We start from the raw sequence: 21,946 nt of genomic DNA on the forward strand, positions 1-21,946 counted from the left end.
GGATTAATGAATTTTCTTTAAAATATTTCCCTCTAGGCTATGTTTTCTCTGGCTTTAGGAGCTGCAAGGTGCAAAGTACATAAAGATCCATCTGTGTCCTCACACACAACAGAATCACCTTGAAGGTAGGTAGAGCCAGAGTCAGCAGCTTGATGCTGAATTTGATTTTGGTGAAGCTGTGAAATACTTCCCTGTGCTGTGTGTAGTGCATCTTTTGACTAAGAAAATTATCTCTCATTTCTAGAAACTTTATTGGCCTTTTCTGTTGGTTGCTTCCAAAAGCCAAGCTTCTGTCTCTTAATTTTGAAGCCCCTTATAATGAAGTATTTTATGTCCATTACAGACATAGAAAAGGCACTGCATCCATAAATGCTTATGTGCATCTGCCAGAGATAGAATCACAGGCCAGTGCCACGTGCCAAATGTTCAACATTGATTTGTAGAGAAAATGCAGAGAGGGTCCAACCATGTAGGGCTGCACACCCAGAGCCTACCCTCCAGTTGGGCAGCTGAAGGTCACATTTATTCATATATTAATGCAGAAATGACAGTGCAGAGCAGGACAGGCTGCAAGAATTCCAACCCCACCGCTCTCCTGGGGCTCTGCTGCAGCTGTGCTTGTTTCAGTGGGCTTGGGGAAACTCACACACGTGTGCCAATAGCACAAACACCCCAAACTGCAGGCAGGCTGTTTCCCACACATCCACACACGTGTTGCCATGATCCTTTGGAGCACACACCACAACTGCTGCTCACAGATGTGTTTCCACTCCCCTCATCCTTCACACCAGCACACATGTGCACACACACTGCTCCCAGCACACAGACACACCTGGTGCACCTCTGTCCTCACTTCAGCTGGGGGGAGCTCAGTCATTCCCAGTGCTGGGTTCTGGATTTGGAACCAGAATGGTGTTGATAACACACTCTTTTGGTATTTGTTAAGCTCTGTTTATCCTAGAATTCTTTTTTTTTTCTCTTTTGTCTGTTGTGCTTTGCCAGTGAGGAGGTTTGCAAAAGAAACTGGGAGGGAGCAAAGCTGGCACAGATGACCTGAACTGGCCAAGAGGATATTCCACAGCACAGAACACAATGCCCAGTGGCATAACTATAACTGGGGGAGTCACACCGGGGGCTGATCTGGGTTTGGGGAGGGGCAGTCTGACATCAGTCAGCTGGAGATGAGCAATTGCATTGTGCATCGTTTGTTTTGGGTGTTTTTCCTTTCCCTTTTTATTGTCATTATTATTCTATGTCACTTTATTTTCAATTACTGAACTCTTCTTATCCCAACCTACAAGCTTTACTTTTGATTCTCCTCCCCATTCCACCGGGGTGGGGGAAGAAGAGAGGGGGGGGGTTGCGTGGGGTTTCATTTCCAGCTGGGCTTAAACCCGGACAGCGGCTCCGGGGAATGCACATCCCGTCCTTTCGCACATTCCCACACACCTGCTGCTCATCTTCATCTTCATCCTCCTCCTCCTCCTCTGCCAGGTGCGCGCTCCCGTGCGCGCGCCCGCCGCGCCGCGCCCCTCCCCTCGCGCGGGCGGGCGGGGCCGCGCTGTCCCCCCGTTGCCACAGCGACGGGCCCGGTGCCGCAGCCGCACCTGCGCCTGCGCCGCCGCCCCCGGTGCCGGTGCCGCCGCCGGTCAGTGCCGGCCCCGCGGGGCAGCCGCGGTCCTTCGGGCGGGGCGAGCGGCGGACCCGGCTGGGGCCGAGCAGGTGAGGGGCCGGGCGGGGCGGCGGCTGAGGCGCGGGGACTGCGGCGCGCTGCGCCCTCCGCCCCGGCCCGCTCTGAGGGGGCGTCAGCGGCATCGCGACCCCCGGGGCCGGGTGGGGAGCGGGGTGGCGGCGTCGCTGCTGGGGCCTCTTTCCGCCTCACACGAACCCGCCGCCCGCCGAGGGACCCTCCCGTGGGGGCGGGCGGGGCTGTGGGGGCGCCCCGCGGCCCCGGGACCTGCGGCGGGTGGAGGGGCCGCGCCTGGGCTGGGCGGAGATGGCCTGGCGGGGGCAGCGATCAGCCCTAGAGGGCCGGACAGAGCCCCCCGGGGCCCGGCAGAGCCGCCGGGGCGGCCGTTGCGGGGCAGCGAGCAGCGCGGCGGGTGCGCGCAGGGCGGCTCCGGGCCGGGCTCTGGCGCTGGACCAAGGCGCTTCCTGAGCGCATCCAGGGCCCTTCTCTGGTCACTGGGGCACGGGGGCTGAAGGCACTGCCCTGCTTCCCGCTGTGCCCCCCTTGTCTTTCTGTTTGTGCCGGTTCGGGGCAAGGACGTGTCGGTATTTGTGCTCGGGATGTGCCCCAGACAGAGCCCGGGAGAGCGGCCGCCCATCGCTACCGCCCGCACCCGCCGGGGCAGCTTTTACACCGCATCCTTCGCAGCGCCTTTAGCATCGCGCCTTTTCACTTTACAAAGTGTCGTTTTCTGAGCAGCACAGGGCCTGCAAAGGGCTGGGCGGGTGAACTGTGTTTATTTTGGAGAGGGTAGGGAATAATTGAGAGGAGGAGGTTTTTCCTTTGGAGGAGAACGCCTATCGTCTGTGGATCTGGCAGCAGAGAAGTGCAGGGCGTCTTCAGACATGGAGATGCTTCCAGACGCAGTTTCCCTACGCAGGACATGGGGTGGGACAGCGGGGAGCAAGGAGGGGCCCTTCCCGCCCTGGACAGCGGTGAAATGCCCCTGAACACACCTTATTAAATTGGGTAAAGCTGAGACACTGAAGGTAAATGTGAACACAGAAGCTGAGGCAGCCCTGGGGGTGGAATTGTCTGTTTTGATCTGCATTGCAGGTGCATAGGAAGCATCCAGGGTACTTGTTGGCTTTACTCAGATGGTAAGATGCTTACACTTAAAAAGCTGTATTGAGCTTTTGCAATATCAATTATACTCCTTAATTAAAAAATAAAAGACAAATGGATGTGACTGTAAATACTGTGCCTTTTCCCATATAATTTGCTCATTAGTGAATGCAATTCTGTAGTGCATTATTATGACTGAGCCTCTGGGAGACTGACATTTATGGTTTTAAACTGCACATTGCTTTTTGGTTTGACAATTTAAAGCAAGTGCTTTATACACAGATAATGGCTGACTTGTAATATTGTTGATTTTTCAAGCTCTTGGTTGTACTGAGCCTCCAGCAGTCATTTTTAGTGAAACAACAAAGATAGGAAGGTCATAATAGAGGAAAATATCAGCTGCTTAAGTGGAAAGAAAGAATATTGGCTAAACTGATGCTAACCACTTGTTTTCATCCTCTTGTACTTCTGTTTAATATCTCTGTAAAGTTTCCTCCCTCATCCCCTTAGAAAAGACAAAGCTCTCATGACCAATCCAGATACTCTAAGTTGTTTCCACTCCAGTAGTTCTTACAAAGTACAGCAATAACTTCATTTCTTATCATTGTTTCCTTTATATCAGATTTCAGATACAGCTGCATACTTTCAGGGCTTTAAAATTATTTTTTAAATGTGTTTTGTTACAAAAATCCCAGTGTTCCTTAGCGTGCCCTACTTCAAGAGGCTGTAGGTGTTAAGGGCGATATATTTGTTCATCCAGATCTACCATGTTAGTCAGTCCTTTAACTGCAGGAGGCAGAACACAAACTCCCCAGCGCTGTTATGGCAGAATGTGGATCATAATGTAAAGTAAAATAAAATATTTATTCAACATTGTAAATAGCATAATAGAGGGAGGACAGCTATAATTTTTAGTTATCTCATTTCTGTTCTGTGGCTTAAAAAATAAGAGTTTTAAATAGAAAAACTGAAGGATTGTTTTCATGTTGGATAAAAAGATTGCTATATTAATAATTTTACTCAAGTTCATGTTTAACTTCATTTTAGATAGTGAAGTTTAAAAAAGGTAGCAAGTTGTAGTTTATTTTATAGAGAGAACAGACATCTTCATCTTTCTGAAAATTGATAAAGCCCAAGAATTTTTTTTGTTGACAAGATACTTTCTATGCATATTTATGTATATGTGTCTGTTAGTAACTAAAAGTGATGGGTCTAGTTGAGTAGCACTTTGCTGAAAATTCAGCAGTCGAGGAGGGGCAAAGCTGAGTGTGTGAAATAACCTTTTCTTATTGCTGGTTGGGAGCACACAGGCAGCAAGAGGAGCGTTTCCAGAGGCTGGTGCTGAAGAAGGACGGGTGCCCGGCACACGAGGGGCTGTGACAGTCCCACAGGCAGGCCCTGCTCTGCTGCCATGGAGGTTCCCAGTGCTGCAAGCAGGGCCAGCCCCCAGCAGGAGCAGCAGGAGCAGCAGTGCAGGGCCTGCCTGGGCCGAGGTGGGAGGGTGCCCTTTGTCCAGGCACAGCCCTTACCAGCAGGCTCTGCTGAGACAGACCCCCTGCTCCCTTCTTGTGCACAAATCCAATATTCATCTGAGCAGCATGTGAAAATGGCAAATAGGTCATTGAGTGGGAATGTCAACTCCCTGGGTTAGCCCCTGCTGTCCCTCGCCTCTGTTCCATCCCCTTCACCTGTCTGGCTGTAGCATCATCAATAAATGTGGGCTCATTGGTCTCTGTGCTCATTTTGAAGTGATGTACAAAATATCTTCCTCTAAACCAGGATGTCCAGCAGTGTGATAATAGGTGTTAGTCTATCTCCACATGAGCAGTGAATGATTTTGGTTTAATAATGTTTTGTCATTGTCCACCAGCTCATTTCTCCTGCTGATGTTAAAGACTATGGTGCTATAAATAGGAACAATAATTTATTTACTACTAGATGTTAGAGGCATGACAAAATATTGCTGAAACGGATGTTTTCAGAGTATTGGAGCTTCTGCAAGCTGTTCGTTTGAGTGGTTTTAAATAATCATTGAATAAAGGCTTTTCTTTGGACTGTGATTTCTTCCCTGCTATTGGGGGAGCATGTTTGTTCTCATTTTAGTCCAAGGAAACCTTTGGTTTGTATTTAAAATGTTAAAATATGTTGCTGCTCATTGGTTTTAATTACTTGATTGAGAGAGATAGGTTTAAAATCAGTGTTATTTAAAAACAGTGCTGGACTGACTGAAAACTGTTAAATGTCATGGCCTGTCGGTGAACAGAATGGTGGCTGTGTCCAGAAAGGCTGAAAAGATGCCAGGGAGCGGTGGCTGTGTGTAATCCGATCTGTGCCCGGAGGGAGGGCACAAAGGGGCAGCAGATCGCCTTTCTGTGGAGCAGAGGTGTGCAGCTCGGGAAGAGCCCATCTGCCAGGAGAAGCCGTGGGAATGATGTCAGAACCAGCAGGTTCCCTTTGTACACAAGTGTGTCTGCTTGTTTCCTTCCCAGCCCCAGGAAAGCTTGGTTTGAGCTGAGTGGCTTTATTGTCTCACTTTGAGATACCTGGGTTATGTAAGGAGGGTATAAAGCGCCTCTCTTTGGGGTCCTTTGTCTTGGCATCCTATTAAACACCAAAAAAATCTTGCTTAGGAAAGATTGGAGATAGGTCATCACCAGTACCAGATTTCCTTCATCAGCAGCTCTCAAAACCTTTAGCAAAGTGGGGACCAATTTTTGTGCTGCTGTTCTAAAATAATCAAAATCGATGCCTTATGAAACAGAATGCATTAGAGAAGAGCATCTCCTCAGCCTGTTACATTTGCCTGGAAATAGTTGTGCAGTTCTGTGGAGTTGCTTTGCAATAGCTGCTCTCTGTAAATGATCTCTCAAGACAGATTTAGCTTCTTTTAAGGCTTCAGTGCCTTCTGCCATGTTTCAGAAATACCCTGGTAACCTCTGAAAATCATCATTTCTGTGGGAGCTCATGCTCAAGTGAGTGCCTGGAGCTGGCGCTGCTGCAGGAAGCAGTTCTGCTGTACCACCCCCTGACCTGCTTACAGATTCCATTTTTTATTTTTATTTTTTTCACCTTCCCCAGGCATCTACAGTGCTGCACAGTGGGCCTGCCACCTGAAAACAGCCAGTGGGAAAATGGGTTTGTTTTGAGCTGCACCAGTTCCCTGACCTGGGTCACTGAATGACCAGGAAGGTGATGCTGGAGCGTTTCAGGAATGCAGCACTGAATTCTTGCTCAGTGTTTGTGAGTGGGATGGGTGAGACAAAGTCATGGCTGGGCTGGCTGGTGAAATGGTCTCATGTCTGTGTGGTGATGGGTTTTTGTCGAGTTTGGGAGCAGGAAAAGGCCCGGCCAAGTTGGTTATGTGAAACCAGCTTAGTAGTTCTTTTGGTTTGTGTTTCAGCAGGCCTCAGAAAGGGCAAATTTTTATATTGCACAAATACATTTTCTTCAATTTCTGGTGCAATTCTCACATTCTTGATCATAGAGGACAGTAAATTAAGAGAGGGCATGGAGTGTTCATAAGTGAGTATGAGATCTGTGAAAAAAGCCCATGACTATTCTGTAGTATAGTGTTATTCCTAAGCATGAATTTGGAGTTATTCTTAACAGATTCTTGTACCAAAACCACCCACAGCCCACCTTACTAACTTAAGTCCTGATTCAGCTTTATCTGAAGCAGGAGAACTTTCTTAATGAATGGAAAAAATAGAATGAGGCTCAGGTTTATGTGTAACACTGATATTGTGTTAGTCTGGGAGAATTGAATATTAATTTTCTTGTCATTCTTCTGACAAAAGAAGTTGGTTTACTAGATAGACTAATGTGTCTTTGCAGTTTTGTGACTGCCTGGTTGTGATTGGGCTGCAGTTTGCATTCTGTGGCTTTGCTGGAGGTGATATTAAAATAACAAATTGTTTTATCCTCAGAATGAAAGGCTGAATAAAAGAGAAGAGCCATTCTTTAGGAGTGTGGGATAGAGAGCAGAAGAGAAGCAACCTGTTCCTCTACCTGAGATGTAATCTTGCTTGTGAGAGCTTTTATTGTCACTTCATCTTTGTTAAAGGGGTTCTTTTGAAGTAGTCAGTGTCATTTAGGTAATGCTTTCTTTGTCTCCCTAAAGTGAATTAGGCTCAAATTGGGTAATTTTCAAGGCTTCCTGCCAGAGTAGACTGTTCCTGACAGCTGTACAGCCATAGCTTTGCACACCCTGATATTGGTCATAATAACTGTCTGTATGAAATGCCACTGCAGGAGCATTTGATTTGGTGCTCTAATAGTCTCTGTCACAGAAGTGATTTTAACATCTGATTCCTTTTAATCTCTTCCCTTGTGACAGCTCTGGGGTTGGCTGGTCTCAAGCACAGAGAAAACTCATGTGAACTGTTCCTGTCAGTGCTCCTGAGCCCAGGTGGACAGTCAGACACCTGGGCAGTCAGTGAGTTCTGTGCAGAAGAAGCAGCTGCTTCCTTTGGAGCATCCAGAATTGAATCATTGCTACCTGAGTGGTGTCCACACAATGATTCTTCCCTGCCATACCAGCTGCTGTAGGAGTAACAAAAAATCATCTCCTTACTAAAATGCTGAAATGTGTACTTGCAGGACATTCAGAGGTTAACTGTAAAGAGTTTACACAGCCTCTGATCAGAAAATGATGGGAAAGTCAGGCAGAGAAACCACTGAGTAAAATAGCATCAAAAGCAGTAGAAATGGAAAAGGAGCTGAGAAAGCGAAATCATGTCCTTCCTCTGGGAGGACAGTGGCTCAGTTCCTTCTTCCCCTCCATTGTCTCTGGGAAAGAACTGCTAATTCTGCTTGGTTTAAAACACAAAATGAAAAGATGAGAACAATTAGTGGGTCACCAGTGATGTGTAAGCATTGTTATATTGTAATGCAGAAGGCTGAGGATAGAGGTGCTGCTGCAAGAGTGTCACTGATAAGGGAGCACTGGAGAAGGGAGGGATGGCCCGGGGTGGATGTGCAGGCTGAGGGGATTGTCTGAAAAGCTTGACTTCAGCAGCACTGGACCAGTTGAACTGGCTTAGTCTGGTGCACAGATGAATGAGGGGTGAGCAGAAATTTGAAACTGGAACGGTTTGTCCAGTTTGTCACTGAGCTGTGTTAGTGCTGGATCTGCTTCAGGAGAGGTGTAGTGGTGTGGTGGAATCAGTTTGTGGGGGATTTAAAACAAATGTTCAAGCAGAAGGAGAGCAGAGCCCTTGAGATGGCTGTGGAGGCTGCAGGGTCTCCTTTGTTGTGTCCTTTGACAGGAGCTGAGCAGACACTTCGGGGATGGCATGATGTCTGGGAGATGGAGAGCTGATCTAGCAAACAACAACAAAGTGACTGTCAGTAATTTCAGCATTAGAGCTGTGTTTAGATAAGTTTGGTCAGTTCAGTGACAATCTTTAAAATGGGGTCTGGCTAAAACTTTGGAGGTTCTTACAAGAGGTATCTATTGTCCTTACTTAGTTCTTGAAATTGTATTTTGTATAGCAAACAAATGACGTTTTGGCAGCTTTTGTTACATTTTGATGGAGCACTGGCCAGTGAGCAGCCGAGAGGAAATGTCTGCCCATACAGATTTCAAGGCTATGAGTTGGCAGGGAGCTACAGCAGCTTCTCAGGTGATGGTCACCCCATCCACGTAGAAGGAGGTTATTGTGTTCTGCTGAGTGGATACCAAACAGGAATGAAAATGTTAAATCACTGTTGTTTGGGCTTCGTTCCATCCTTTGGACTTGTGTCTAAGGTCAGAGATTAGCATCTCCCTCCTCCTGTCTTGCAGCAGGGCACAGAGATGCATCTGATACGCAGCCAGATGCTTGTTGCCTTGAAACATTTTGAACTCTCTCCAAATGCTTAAGATCCAAAAAGGCCTGGAGCCTGCCCATCCTCTGCAAGGCAAGATGTGGCTGTTAAAATGCTAGTGACTGTTTATGGTGAATATGTCACTAAGTTGCATTTTGAAAGCTCCTGTTTAATATTTTTTCCTTTTCCATATAAGATTTTGTGTGTGTGTATATTCCCTTTGAAGAGAACATGCATTTATAAAAAGACAACAGTTCCTTTTGAAGGTGAGCTTGCAGGAATGATAATTGAAGTTACCTTCTCTGCTTTACTGGAAGATGAGGGCTTAGGTAGGTGCAGTCATGATTAAAGTGTTGTACTTAACATTCCCAAGGGAATTCTGTTTGACTCATTCCATTTGCTCCTTCTTGGCTTTATTCAAGAGAAATTGTGAATCCATCGTTTGGAGGAGTTGAAGCTCAATCTCCGAGCTATGTATAGCTATATATAACATTTGGTGTTGTGGTGGTCCTGAGAAGTGAGGAATTGTGGATGTTTGAAGGGTGGAATGTATTGCACAATCCACACAAAGCCTCTGTCACTGAAGGTTGGACATTTGGTGTTCAGGGCCAGTCCCGCTGCCAAAGAGGAGAGGTGTCACCCTCACCATCGCCCCTGGACACTGCAGTGTCCCTTCATGTTCTGCCATCCTTCCCAAATGCTGTGCACCTTCCCAGGGGACTTGGCCAAGCTCTGCATTGCACACTTCTGTCTGGGTAAGAACATTGCAAACTTTTTGTTGTTGTTGTTTGGAGACAAAGGGGAAGGGGGAAAACCATAGTGACAGAACTTTGTGCTGTGTGTGCACTCACAGCGTTCTTCCCAGCACTGCTGTCATTTATCTGACAGACTCCAGCCAGAGCTTGGTAGATTAGGGAGCTTGTCCCACCAATTTCCATGGTGGGAGGTGGAGATTGTTCTTCTGGCTGTAAAGGGCATCATTGGCTTGTACATTTGCTGTTTCTCTTGTGGTTTTTGCAGGGAAGGAAGGGGGACATCAGACACCCAGGCTGCTCTGAGGGGGAGAAGCACAGAGAGGCTGCAGAGGGTTGTGGGAAACTCCCTAGTGCAGAGGGGCTGCAGCTAAAACCCATCGTGGGTTGATTTAATTGATCTCACTGATTAACTTAGTGCTGCTGCAGGGAAGATGATGCTCTGGTGCTGGTAGTTCTTATTTCCTTCCTAAGCCTGTAACACTCGTTTGCCTCTGATTATATTTGTTTTCTTCAGAGCAGGTAATCCTGGTGTGATCTTTCAGATGCAGAAGATCAAAGTAAAAAAGCAATTGAGGAGATAAATAGTGAGAGCCTTGTTCTGGTTTTTCTGAACATGTTTATTTGCAAGGACTGAGCTATGAACAGTTACTGTCTGTTGCTGGTGATGAAATATTTTCCTATTCAGGCAGGAATTTTCCTGTTCAGGTTACACTTAGAGGTGTAAAGCCACCATTAATACCCATTGTAAGAACAGAAGCTCTGGGCTATTGTGTGGAGGCTTTTCTTTCACCTACTTCTATGACAGCTTAGGGTTTCTTTTGGGAAATCCATTCCTCGATTAAGGATCCCCTCTGAGCCTCAGTGTCCTGCACAGTCAGAGCTCCAGCTGAGGCTTTATCCTGCTGCCATGCTCGGTCAATCAGAGCAGGATGAGCACTGAAGGAATGGGATGATTCAGTAAAGCTGCTGTCTGTCTGATATCAGCTTTGCAAGCCAGAGGATGTCACTTTGAAAATGTATCACAGCTTAAATATCCTCACTCCTCAGAATTAATTGCTGTGACTGTGTAGTGCCCCTTCCAGCAGCCCCCCAGCACTGTGGCTGTGAGGGACCACTAGTGTGGCAATGATGAGGTGTTGCAAAATTTGTTTAGCCACCCTAGAAATCTCTTTTTAGCATGTGTTTGGTCCATAATTTTTGCTTGTTTGGTAACGATGGCATGACCCATTCACTTGATAAAGCACAGTTGGCACCACTACCCACATTCCTGAGCACTGAACTTAATCCTTGATCCCTGTTACAAGGTAACCAGGCTGTTTGGCTCCTGCACAGAAGTGGATTTCTTAACACCATTCACACCTCCATTTTATTTTTTTCACAACTAAATATTTATTTCTGTAGGGATAAGTCAGTAGAAGACGAAGTCAGTTCAGGTCACTGATGAAATCAGGAGGGCTCTGTGTATGTGTTTCTACACCACATCCCCAGGTGCTTTAGTGTGTCACCAAGATGCAGGAACACTAAGTCTGGTGTTCTTTTGGGGAATAAAAGTATAAAATTAAACTCAGGGCTGTGATATGTTTAGGAATAACAAAAGTGTGTCACTTGCTCTGAGCTTATGTTCTACCAATTTTAAACTGGCAGAAAAAAATTCTTGCATGAAGACTCCGTACCAAAGAGTGCCAATGGATAACACTGCCATGCCAAGGCAAACCCATCAGGGTCCATCTTGGCCACCGTGGGTGGTGCCATAATTGCAGGCATGGTTGCAGTGCCACTGCAGGTGGTTGTCCAGGCAACAGGAGTTCTGACTCTTCCCTTATCCTTGTAACCTGATTACTGGAATGGTTTCTGCACATACAACAGAATGTAGCCTTTCCTACTAGCAGCACAGGGGTCTTCAAGGATGTCTGTCAGCATCATTCTGTTACCTGTGTTTATCTTTGGGTGTGAGCACTGCTGTAGCCAAGGCTTTCTTTTACATGGCTGTTCTGTAAGGGAAGCCCAGTGGTGGAACAGGTTTCCATGTACTCCTAACCTGAGCAAGAAAAATCTGTTTGTTTTCTCTTTGAGTGAAGCATTGTCCTTGTCTTGCTCTCTGTGATTGGGCCTGGTGTTGAGGAAACCCAAGAGCAGCCAGAGCTTCCCTTGTGCCAGTGCCCACATCTCAGTTTGGGCACCAATGGCAGTGCCACCTGCCTGGCTGTGCTCAGACTCCTGCTTTGCCTTTTCCCTTAGAGCTGCTGCATTTTAGTGCTTTCTCCCTTGTTCTTGCCAAGGATTTTACCAATCCCTCTGTCCTGGGGGTAAGGGAAACCCTCAGCAAGATGGGCACAGTAGCCCATTCCTGAGAACTCTGCTTTTAACTTGTAACAGGATTAATGACTTAGACTGTCTGAAGGTAATCCTTTAAATGTGTTACCTCCAAACAAATGGGTTCCCTGCTCCAGACTACAGTATAATTAGGCTGTTGATGAACTTGGAGCACTTGTAATCGAAATAGTCCTAAAGCAGAAAATCCTTTTGTGGCATTTGATGGTCACACATCAATCAATGCATCAACAATAGAATTCAGCCATCCCTGCTGATCCTGGCTGTGCAAGGTAACTCACCCTGACAATTCCACGTCTGTTCCCTGGCAGGGTGAAGATGGCCACCTCCACCCTGGAGAACCAGCTGCAGAGTGCCCAGAAGAACCTGCTGTTCCTGCAGCGGGAGCACACCAACACGCTGAAGGGGCTGCACGCGGAGCTGCGCCGCCTGCAGCAGCGCTGCACAGGTACCCTGCCCGCAGGGGCTGCACATGTGCCTCAGGGCAAACTGACTGCTCAAAGACAAGCTTTTTTCATTTGTTCTTTAAAAAGCTGATGGTTCAGTTGTTTTACGTATTTGCTAATTTGCAGTGAATCTCCTGTTCTTGCTTTGGGCAGTGGGAAGAGTTAAATCTGTATTTATTGAAAGTTGTCATTGTAAATCTGCAGGTGATGTATGGGCTCCATGATGATGTTCTAACAAAAACAAACAATTTTTTTTTTCTCAGATTTAACCTATGAGCTGACTGTAAAGAGTTCAGATTCATCAGGTAAGGAATACATGGCTTTTTTTTTAATGTTCATGTTCAATTTACTAATTTTTTTCAATGTTTGTATTTTCTTTTCTACTCTCCAGACTTATTTATTTGTGAAGTAAACATCAAAAATTCTTTCCCAAGGTCACACAGGAAATCTGTGAAAGAGCCAGGAATAGCAGCTGGAACTGCTGACTCCACTAGACAGTTCCTTGCTTGCTATATGGGAACAAAGGACACAAATTTTAGGGGCAGAAGAGTGAGACTATTTTTAAAACTTAGCTGAGCTGGTGCTGTAATTAACCACAAAGCTTTTATTTATATATATATATATTATATATATATATATATAAAAATTTATAATATATTATATATAATATATTATATATATAATCTTTGTATACACTAGGTCCTAGTTATTTTTTATATATTTTATATATATCTTTATATATTTTATATATAAATAATATAACATCTTTAATATATATATAATTATTAATATATATATTATTAATATATTATATTAATAATATATACTATTATATATAATATATATTATATATAATATATATATTATATATTATATAATAATATTATATCTTTAATATAATATCTTAATATCTATAAATAATATAATATCTTTATATATTTTATATATATGATAATATATATACATATATTATCATATATGTATTATGATAACAACAGGTAAAGAGCAGTAATAAAATAATTCCCTGAGGTTAACCCTCTGGATCAGGGATGGTGTGGGATGACCAAAGTTCATCTTTTGGATTCCTCTCAGGGATGGCAAGAGGAGCCCTAGTGTACTGTTTTACATAATGGCTGTTGTTAATTTGAAACACTTCTGCTTCTGCTGTTCTTCTAGAAAGTGGTGGTTCAAGAAGTGATGAACTCAAAAGTAAGTGCAAAGATCTTGAAGCTCAACTGAAAATCAAAGAAGCTGAAAACACTGAATTGTTGAAAGAACTTGAACAAAAGAACGCGATGATAATGGTGCTGGAAAACACGATTAAAGAGAGAGAAAAGAAGTATTTGGAGGAGTTAAAAATGAAAAGCCATAAGCTCAATATGTTGTCCAGCGAACTGGAGCAGAGAGCGAGCACCATTGCCTACCTGACCTCTCAGCTGCACGCGGCCAAGAAGAAGCTGATGAGCACCAGCGGGACTTCGGAGGGGACCCCCTCTGGCAGCCCCGTGCTGTCCAGCTACAAACCGTCCCCTCCCAAGGACAAACTGCCCGAGACGCCGCGGCGCAGGATGAAGAAGAGCCTGTCCACGCCGCTGAACCCCGAGTTCGAAGAGGCCTACAGAATAGGGGCAGAGAGCCGCAAGCTGGTGCTGCGAGAGCCCGTGGATGCCATGCCCGATCCCACGCCCTTCCTGCTGGCCAGGGAAACAGCAGAGGTGCATCTGATCAAGGAGAGGCCCTTGGTGATCCCACCGATCCCCTCGGATCGCGCGCCCGGCGAGTCGCACAGCCCCGCCCGCGAGAAGCCGCACAAGGCGCACGTGGGGGTCGCCCATCGCATCCACCACGCCGCGCCCGCGCAGCCCCCGCAGGAGGTGGAGACCCTGGCGGTGGATCAGGTCCATGGAAGCAAAGTGGTCAGAAAGCACTCGGGGACAGACAGAACTGTCTGAGAGCACCACGGAAGCGCTGTTCTGTGCTGGTTATGCACTGTGAGCCTGTAGGGTAAATAGCACCTGCGGTGAAGTTTCTTTTGATGCCCCATGCATGCCAAACTCCTCCCGGGTACATCATTAATACATTTTGCTCTAACGAAACCTCCTAGGACTGTGTTCATATGGCAAGGTATATAAGCACTCCATGCTGTGGCCAAATCAGGGGGACCTGACCGCTTGCTTCCAAGTGCTGCTCCATTTAGTGTAACTGCACGTGTGGGCAAAGGCACGGGCTGCGTTAGTGAGCGCTCTTAGAGAGACCCCCCCTCCCTCACACTGCAGCCACACCTGTTGGCTGCTAACGTTTGACCTGGCAGGGGCTCTCCTGTCTCCCCTGTGGGTGTGAGCACTCCAGAGCCATCACTCACCTCTGCCACAGCAGCACTGACAGTTGGGCATGTGTACGTTCACTTTAATGACCTAAGGACGTCCCCAGAGCCCCAGCAAGCACTACTTGATTAATCCTAAATACTTTGGTTTGTGGCTTTAAGTAAAATATGGGTGGGGGAAGCACCATTTAAAGGGTTAACAACCCTTCATAGAAAGAGTATGAACACTGGGTTGTTTGTGGGGATCGTTTTGGGTTTTTTTAATCAAATAGCTTCACGATACATTTTATGCTAGTCAGTACACTGCACTTGTAGCACCTTCCATACTGGCTCAGAGCTCCTTTTCAGGGAGGAAATGTAACTGGCTATCCAATATGGAAATGGTTCTTTATGCTCTAACCTGCACTTTTTTTTTTGTAAAGGGATTATTTTTGTTTCCTAAAATCCTTAGTCTTGTTCTGGGCATCATCAGACAGTGCTGGCTGCTGCCAGCCTAGAAACCTGAGCTGCCCCTCTAAAATGTGAGTATTTAGTTGTAAGTGATGTAACTGATCCATACAGGAGAACCTGGCATCCTTGATTTCTGTCCTTGTGGATTGGGATGGACTTGCCTTGCACTTGACCAGATTCCCCTACTCCTTTCTAGTAAGTAGCAGGTAGACCCAACAGCTGTTAGACTACTTGATTCATTTTTTTTTTGTTTTTTCTAGGAAAGAAAGGCATACTAGGAGCTGGGAGGGTATATAGTTTTTGGATAGGAGCACTAGTTTGTCCATTTTTCTTACATTCTGTTCACCTCTGCTTCACTCTTGTCTGCAGCCTCTGAGTAGGACCAGCAAGAAACACTGGCTCCCAAATGCTGCTAAGCTTATGATGTGCCTTTAAAATTTTGGAACGTGTATTCTCTGTGACAGCTGATGAAGGATCCCTGCCTGCCCCGTCCCCTCCCCTGCCAGCTGTAGTTTCCCCTTGTAAGCTTTTCCTGCAGCTGTGTTGGTGTGTGTCCCTGCAGAGCCTTGGCCCACTGTCAGCGTCCGGCCAGGCTGGCAGAGCTGCTGCCCCGCTCGATTCCCGCAGCATGACCCTCCCAGCAGGGCTGATCCCGGGCAGGCTCCGCCCTCTGCACCCTCTGGCACTCGCTGGCCCACAGCCCTGGCCCGCCCCAGCCCCGCGCCTGCCGGCTCTGTGGAAGGATTTGTTTCACAAGTGGTGGGGAGGGATCAGAAAGGGGTTGGTTAAAGCAAGGTTGTTACTCTGAGGTTTACTGGTTTATGTGTGTTGCGTTAACCAGCAGCTGGTTTGGTTACTTTGGTTGTTGGCACCATATTTTTATGGTCATGTGTTGTATGAGTGACCTACCCTGCCACTTGTTGGAGGCTGGTGGGAGGCACCGCTTCCAGGCAGTGCAGAAGTGATGCTTTGGGCAATTAAAGACATTTCTTACAACCACCCAGGCAAACCTTAGTCTTTGTGTGTGTGGGACCAATTTACTCTCTCTTTGCAGCCGCAGCCTGGCTTGGAACCATTCCAAAAGGAAAAACAAATTACAAAAAAAACACTATTCCTCAAACACATTTATTGGGAGTATAATACAACCAAACTAATACTAACTCAAGTCAGGTGTGCCTAACTGAGCACAGCCCCACCCGTGGTGCCAGATCTCTGCCTGGCTTCAGGGCTTTTTCCCTGTGTCTCTGAAGGGTTTCATTCTGGGGGAAGAACACGGTGCCTCTTTTTGGCTGTCACTCAGCATTGAGGGTGAGACACACGCCCTGGAGCACCCACCAGGAGATGTGCCTGGTGGTGTACAGGTCAGCCTCAAAGACCAGGCCGTAGCCCATGGCGTTGCGGCGCAGGGAGGTCGTGTACACCGGGGTGCGCAGCGTGTTCTGCGGGAGGAGGCAGCACACACTGAGCAACTGCACACAGCCAGGGCCTCCAGGAGAGAGGACTGGCTTCAGAAATTCACTCTGTTAGAGGTCTTAAATAGCCAATAACCAGAACATGTAAGTCCCTTTATGTAATTTACTGGGGATGGGAAATAATTGAAAGAGATGGGGGAGTGTAAGAGGGCAGGAAGGGAAAAGAGGCAACAAATGCATCAACTCCCTTAGAAAATGGGATGGGTAGTGTAAGGAGAGCTGTTAAACCAGGTGGGAGTGGTAATGATAAAATGCAGTTTCTGGGCCGAGAGGGCAGGGCCTGCCAGCTGGGGAGCTGTGAGAGCAGAAGGAAGGAGATTGAGGAGCCTGACCTGCAGCCTGAGTCTGTGTGCCTCGATGGGGATGATCTTGAGGATGGGCAGCTCCACCACCGGGACACGGGGCTTGCTCTGGGTGAGGCAGCCCTGCTCTATGTCCCAGTCTGCTCCTTCCAGGAACAGACCAGAAACATAGCAGCCTGTGAAGGCAGAAAATGCAACATTTGGGTAGACTGAGCTCCTAGAAAGGATCTAGGAGATCTCTGCAGGTAAGTGTTCCTGCACTCCCTGCTCTGGGCACCACAGTCATCATCACAAACACACTGCATTTCAAACTGCAGCTGCACAGGGTGCAGTTTTCTGAGAGCTTTGTTTTTATCATCCAGTTGTATTAGGAAATCGAATTAAATTGTCTCAGTTGCACTACACATGATAAACAATAGCAGGAATAAATGTGATTTGCTGCCCTCCAATTGCCCAAATCACAGAGAGCTTTGTGACTCCCCTGGGCCTGATCGTTGGGTCCCTGAGAGCAGGTGAAGGGTCAGGACAGTTGTTCTGCTACAAATATCAAGTACAGCATTTAGATTTTTAAAAAATGAGACTTTTCCCCTCCTCTGTTCCCAAACAGAACTGGTACTCAGAGCCTTGCTTAGCTGTTCCCTGTACCCAGCTTGTTATATTTAGTTATTAGAATTAGAGCAGTGCTAGGCATAGAGAGCTCATAAAGAGATATTTACACAATAAATAATACATATTTTTAGGTGCTTTTTGCTTAAGTACATTTCAATATATTATTTGTGATGTAAAGAGATCTTTACAAGCCTACTGGAAGTGGTAATGTTCTAAGCATAAAAAAATCAGTATGTCTTTATATACATATATATAGATACACTTTTGTATTTATATATACATATATATGTATAAAAAATACTTATATATATACACATATTTATATACATTCATACACATATATATTTATACACACACTTTTATATATATATTTAAAAATTCATACACATATATATTTAGACTTTATATATATATATACACTTTTTAAAATTTATATATATAAATATTGATACACACACAAATATATATATATATGTGTGTGTGTGTGTATGTAGGTATATATAGAGAGCAAGCAAGGAGAGGTCCCTGCCTGTGGGTGGGAACAGTGTGTGTGCTTCATGCACACAGGAGCTCTGCAGGGACAGAACCCAGACACCTCCCAGCTGGAAATCATGAGGACTGTGAAATGCAAACCCAGGCAAATGCCTGCCGAGGTTTAACCTCAGTAATTTAGTGTGCCAAGCAATTTCTATCTCTCACCAATTAACTACTTAACTGGTTTTGCCAAACAATTGAGCAAACACCTACCCTGAGCAGCCCCTTCAGTGATGTCTTCTGGTTTCCTGTACTTGGTTACCTCTGTGTAGAGGGTGGAGTGATCCAGGGGCCACCTGTTTTTCCTGCAGGTGGCCTGAACAAGAGCAGTCAGGTAGGACTCAGGAATGTGCAGGCCCGACAGCCACATCACCTCAGGCTCACCATCGTTGACCTGCAAGCACAGACAGTGATGGGCACACCTGGTACTCACCTGGGCTGAGTCTGCAGCCACAGCCATGCAGAGCTGGCACTAGTTCAGAACTTACCTGAAGTGTTCACTGGCCTCTGCCCCAGCCTGCACAGCACACTGTGCAGGTAACAAAAGAAAAAGGCTGTCAGAGGCACTTGCTTACCCAGCTGGTGTACTGGTCATATCGAGCTCTAAAGAAAATGATCCAATTTCCAAGTGTTTTGAGGGTGTCGGGGGCCAGGCGCCGCCAGATCCTGGGAATCTGCCCATTGAAGAGAGCCTGAGCCACGTCATCCAGCTCACTGCTCATGCCAACTTCCCCAGCCAAGGCCTGCAACAAGGTGAGAGTTCTGAGGGCAGGCAAAGCCCAGCTGGTCCCAGGGAGTTTTGGGGATTTTACTCACACGTTGGAGCTCAGCCAAAGACTTTCCCATCCGGACAATGAGTTTATTAAAACGTTCCAGTTCCTGCAACAGCACCACAGTCGTAGGGGCGATGTTTACTCCAAATCCTTTACGTATCTGGTCAATATCAAATACTTGAGGTAATTTGTTTTCTATATCCTTGGCAACATTTGCAATATATTCATCTCGACTAATTCCTCCACCAGTTTCACCTGAAACCAAAACATTCTGATGAGACTAAATCTGTACTGAATCTTCTGAGAGAAGACTGAGCTGAGTCACCTTTTGGCCTCAGTCTCTCCCCTCCTGTGCTCTGACCATTGCCCACAGCCCTGCATGTCCCAGCTGTGCCTCTGGGCAGGTGTTGAGCTGCTCCCTGAGGCCAAACACAGCCCTGGCTCACTCCCCACACACAGGGGCTGCTGTCGCTGTCCCCAGGGCTCAGCACGTAGCTCTGGAGCTTTCCTGTTCCCAAACCCAGCTCAGACAGGGCCCTCACCAGTCTGGGGCTGCAGCTCGAGCAGGTGCACCCACATGTCCCGCACGGCCTGCATGTAATACCCGATCTCGGCGTTGGCGTGAAGGCCCAGGACCTCGGGGGTGTTGGAAAGGGGCAGAGCTTCTATGGCATCTGCAACACAACCACACAGGCTCTGCTAACCAGAACACCACAGCAATTTTGCTATCGCTCTGCTTGAATAAAAAATCAAATGCTAAACCTGGTAATGCACAGAATAAACACTTGGAGTAATGCACAGAATAAACACTTCTAAACACAGAGACTCCCCCACAGAAATATTATATATCATTAACAAAATTAACATGCTGCTTTACTGAGGTTTTGTGGTTTATTTTTTGAGTTTTTTAAACACCCAAGGAGCTCAGTGACAAGCTCCCATTCCAAAGTTCTGCTCCTGTAAAGCAGTGGATTGTAACACTGCACTCCCTACACCAGCAGTGCCTGGTGTTCTGTTCAACTTCTCACACCCAGCAGCGATGCATGCTATGGAGACAAAGTACACTGGAAGCAGACTATTTTAATGTGGCAGGAGAGGCATTTCTTACCAACAAAGTCATCCTTTCCCTTCCCTTCTGGAATTTTATAATTGATTGTGTCGCTTTTATAAAAATGGAAGACCTGGAAAGTGTCGAACAGGAAATCGCCCAGGTACTCATCCATGTAGACAGTCAGGATGCGCCGGTCAAAGCTGTCGATTGCACGCCCACCATACATGACCTGGGAATCAGTGACACCAATGTTACAGCACTGCCTTTGGAGCAGAAAATACAGCTTAAAAAAAGCACTGAAAGGTCAGAAATGCTCTTTGCTTTTGCAGTGGCTGTGATGGATCCCAAGGACATCTCCAGTCCCCTCTCACGGGGACAGGAAGGAAATATTTGATCCTGGTCTGGAAGGAGCTGCTCTGGGCTCTCCTCATCACCCATCTGGACGGTTTGTGTGCCGGGGGCCTTCCTGAGGTACCAGCAAAGTAACATTTTCCTGCAGGTCTGCATGTTGCAGCAGCTGCCAGTGCAGTGCCAGCTCTGAGCACAGCTTTGTGCAGCTGCAGTGCTGCCCCACGTGCCAACAGCCCTGTGCTCTCCCAGCACAGCCCCCAGGGCTCTCTCACAATTCAGGAAGCAGCATCACTCCCTGCTGTGCAGGGGCACACAGTGGCCCCAATTCCAGGGACTGAGATTAAGGGCTCAGGGCTACACTGGAGTTTCAAACCTGCCCAGGAAAGATTCCCAGCTTTACTTGATGCAGCCCGTGCAGAAAGGAAACTTAATTAATCTGAATTGCTGTGGCATTGTAGCACTCACCTCCCCAATAAGATATTTGAGACTGCTCCAAGGGATTTGATCATCCTTTTGTTCAAAAGCTTTTGTCAAGTATGTGTTAAGGATTTCCATGCACACCTAGTGAATTTGTTGGAACATATGAGATAAGAAGATTCATAAATCAGATATACATATTTATAGGTTTTATTTAATGTAGTTCTTGTTTGAAAACTAACAATTATTTCTTTCTGAAATAATTAAAAAGCTAAGTATAAATCCTCTTATGAAAAGAAACCCATGAGAGAGGCAATAAAAACATGAAAGACTGGGAGTCTAATTTTTAGCATCCTAAATTGATATTATAGAAGATCAGGAGTCTACATGACTCCTCAGAAGCAGAAAAAATACTAAGCAAAATCTAATTGTGAGAAAGGTTAAAGCTGGATAAATTCTTTGTTTTCAAAAGTAATCTGAGCTACTCAAGAATATAAGAGCCATTGAAATTGTTTTCTTACCTGGAAATCAGATTCATTAAAATCATATGGTACATTCCAGCCAACCTTCCCAAACTTCCTTCTCTCCTGAACCACAGCGTGGAAAAATGCCAGGACGTAGACTAAGGATTTAAAGGCAGGATGTGGGCACTCCTCTAAGGCTTCAGGGGGAATTTTGAAGTAGGTGGCTCTCATATTCAGTTTCAGACCATTAGGTGGTTCTGTAACAACCTACCAAAATAATTAGGGAAGCCATCAAATACTGGATAACTAGAGGAAAATAAGTTGTAAATATATCACATTAAGTAAGTTATACAATGCAAGCTTGACATTTTAAGTTGTTTTCCAAATGCCTGTCAAATATGGATTTTTTCTCCTTTCCTTCCTTAAGGAAGGAAACTTAAAAGGAAACAGACCTTTTAAGTTTATCAAGGTAAACACACCTATGCAAAGAGAACTCTATATTATTTTGGAATTAGTCTTATTGGCAAGACATTAATATTTCTCATACTTGAAGATCTAATTTACTGAAATACCAGTATTTTACACATTTTAATGTGCCCTATATGCTCACAGTAAGATGCTTTAACAACGTGGCTTTCCTGCTGATCAAAGTGCCAGAGCAGCTTCCTGGCAGCCTTTCAAAGGGCTCTGAAACCTCAGCTCTCAGTGCTCCTGGCAAGACCCAAAAGTGCAGCTCTGCAGCCTTAAAGATCCACTCAGGCTCCCTTCCCAGTGCAGGAGGAGTGGGAGAACAGCCCAGAGCTGCCACTGAGCCACTGCTTTAACTCTGTGAAATGAAATAAATGTTTACAGGACAGGGCACCACAGCAGCAGTAAAGCAGCCACAGAAAAGAACATTAGGGCAGAATCATGGCCTGTGCCTTCAAAATAATCAGCTCAGCCTTTAGTGATAAACACTGCAGCCTGGAGTAGCAGCTGGAAACCATTATCCACTTCCAACATCTGCTCCACTGGCACTGCCAGCCTGACACTGCCCTGGCTCTGCCCTGCAGCATCAGGGCTGACA

At 46.1% G+C, this 21,946-nt stretch overlaps 2 protein-coding genes across 10 annotated transcripts in view; one reads left to right on the top strand and one right to left on the bottom strand.

Annotated features, from left to right (window-relative positions):
- Positions 1-1,563: 1,563 nt before the first annotated feature.
- CCDC92 (coiled-coil domain containing 92) lies at positions 1,564-15,906 on the top strand. Of its 2 annotated transcripts, none has more exons than XM_074554417.1 (4): positions 1,564-1,722; positions 12,000-12,136; positions 12,398-12,439; positions 13,311-15,906. In XM_074554417.1, the coding sequence occupies exons 2-4, from the start codon at positions 12,007-12,009 to the stop codon at positions 14,084-14,086; spliced, it is 948 nt and encodes a 315-aa protein (XP_074410518.1). In that variant the 5' UTR covers positions 1,564-1,722; positions 12,000-12,006; the 3' UTR covers positions 14,087-15,906. The 2 variants fall into 2 exon arrangements, with proteins under 2 accessions (XP_074410518.1, XP_074410519.1); XM_074554418.1 differs by lacking the exon at positions 1,564-1,722 and adding an exon at positions 8,976-9,357.
- The window catches only part of DNAH10 (dynein axonemal heavy chain 10), a 53,386-nt gene continuing 46,658 nt past the window's right edge, over positions 15,219-21,946 (bottom strand). For 7 of the 8 annotated variants that reach the window (XM_074554411.1, XM_074554410.1, XM_074554409.1 and 4 more), the window contains 9 exons: positions 20,938-21,147; positions 20,465-20,560; positions 19,706-19,877; positions 19,140-19,271; positions 18,641-18,852; positions 18,400-18,567; positions 18,038-18,218; positions 16,712-16,857; positions 15,219-16,346 (listed from right to left, as the gene is read on the bottom strand). In XM_074554411.1, the coding sequence (XP_074410512.1) occupies positions 16,200-16,346; positions 16,712-16,857; positions 18,038-18,218; positions 18,400-18,567; positions 18,641-18,852; positions 19,140-19,271; positions 19,706-19,877; positions 20,465-20,560; positions 20,938-21,147 (1,464 nt within the window). In that variant the 3' untranslated portion in view covers positions 15,219-16,199. The remainder of the gene's footprint in view (positions 16,347-16,711; positions 16,858-18,037; positions 18,219-18,399; positions 18,568-18,640; positions 18,853-19,139; positions 19,272-19,705; positions 19,878-20,464; positions 20,561-20,937; positions 21,148-21,946) is intronic. The other variant, XM_074554412.1, reaches the window with a different exon arrangement.

The sequence above is a fragment of the Zonotrichia albicollis genome, chromosome 18 (assembly GCF_047830755.1).
Source record: "Zonotrichia albicollis isolate bZonAlb1 chromosome 18, bZonAlb1.hap1, whole genome shotgun sequence".
Lineage (NCBI taxonomy): Eukaryota > Metazoa > Chordata > Aves > Passeriformes > Passerellidae > Zonotrichia > Zonotrichia albicollis.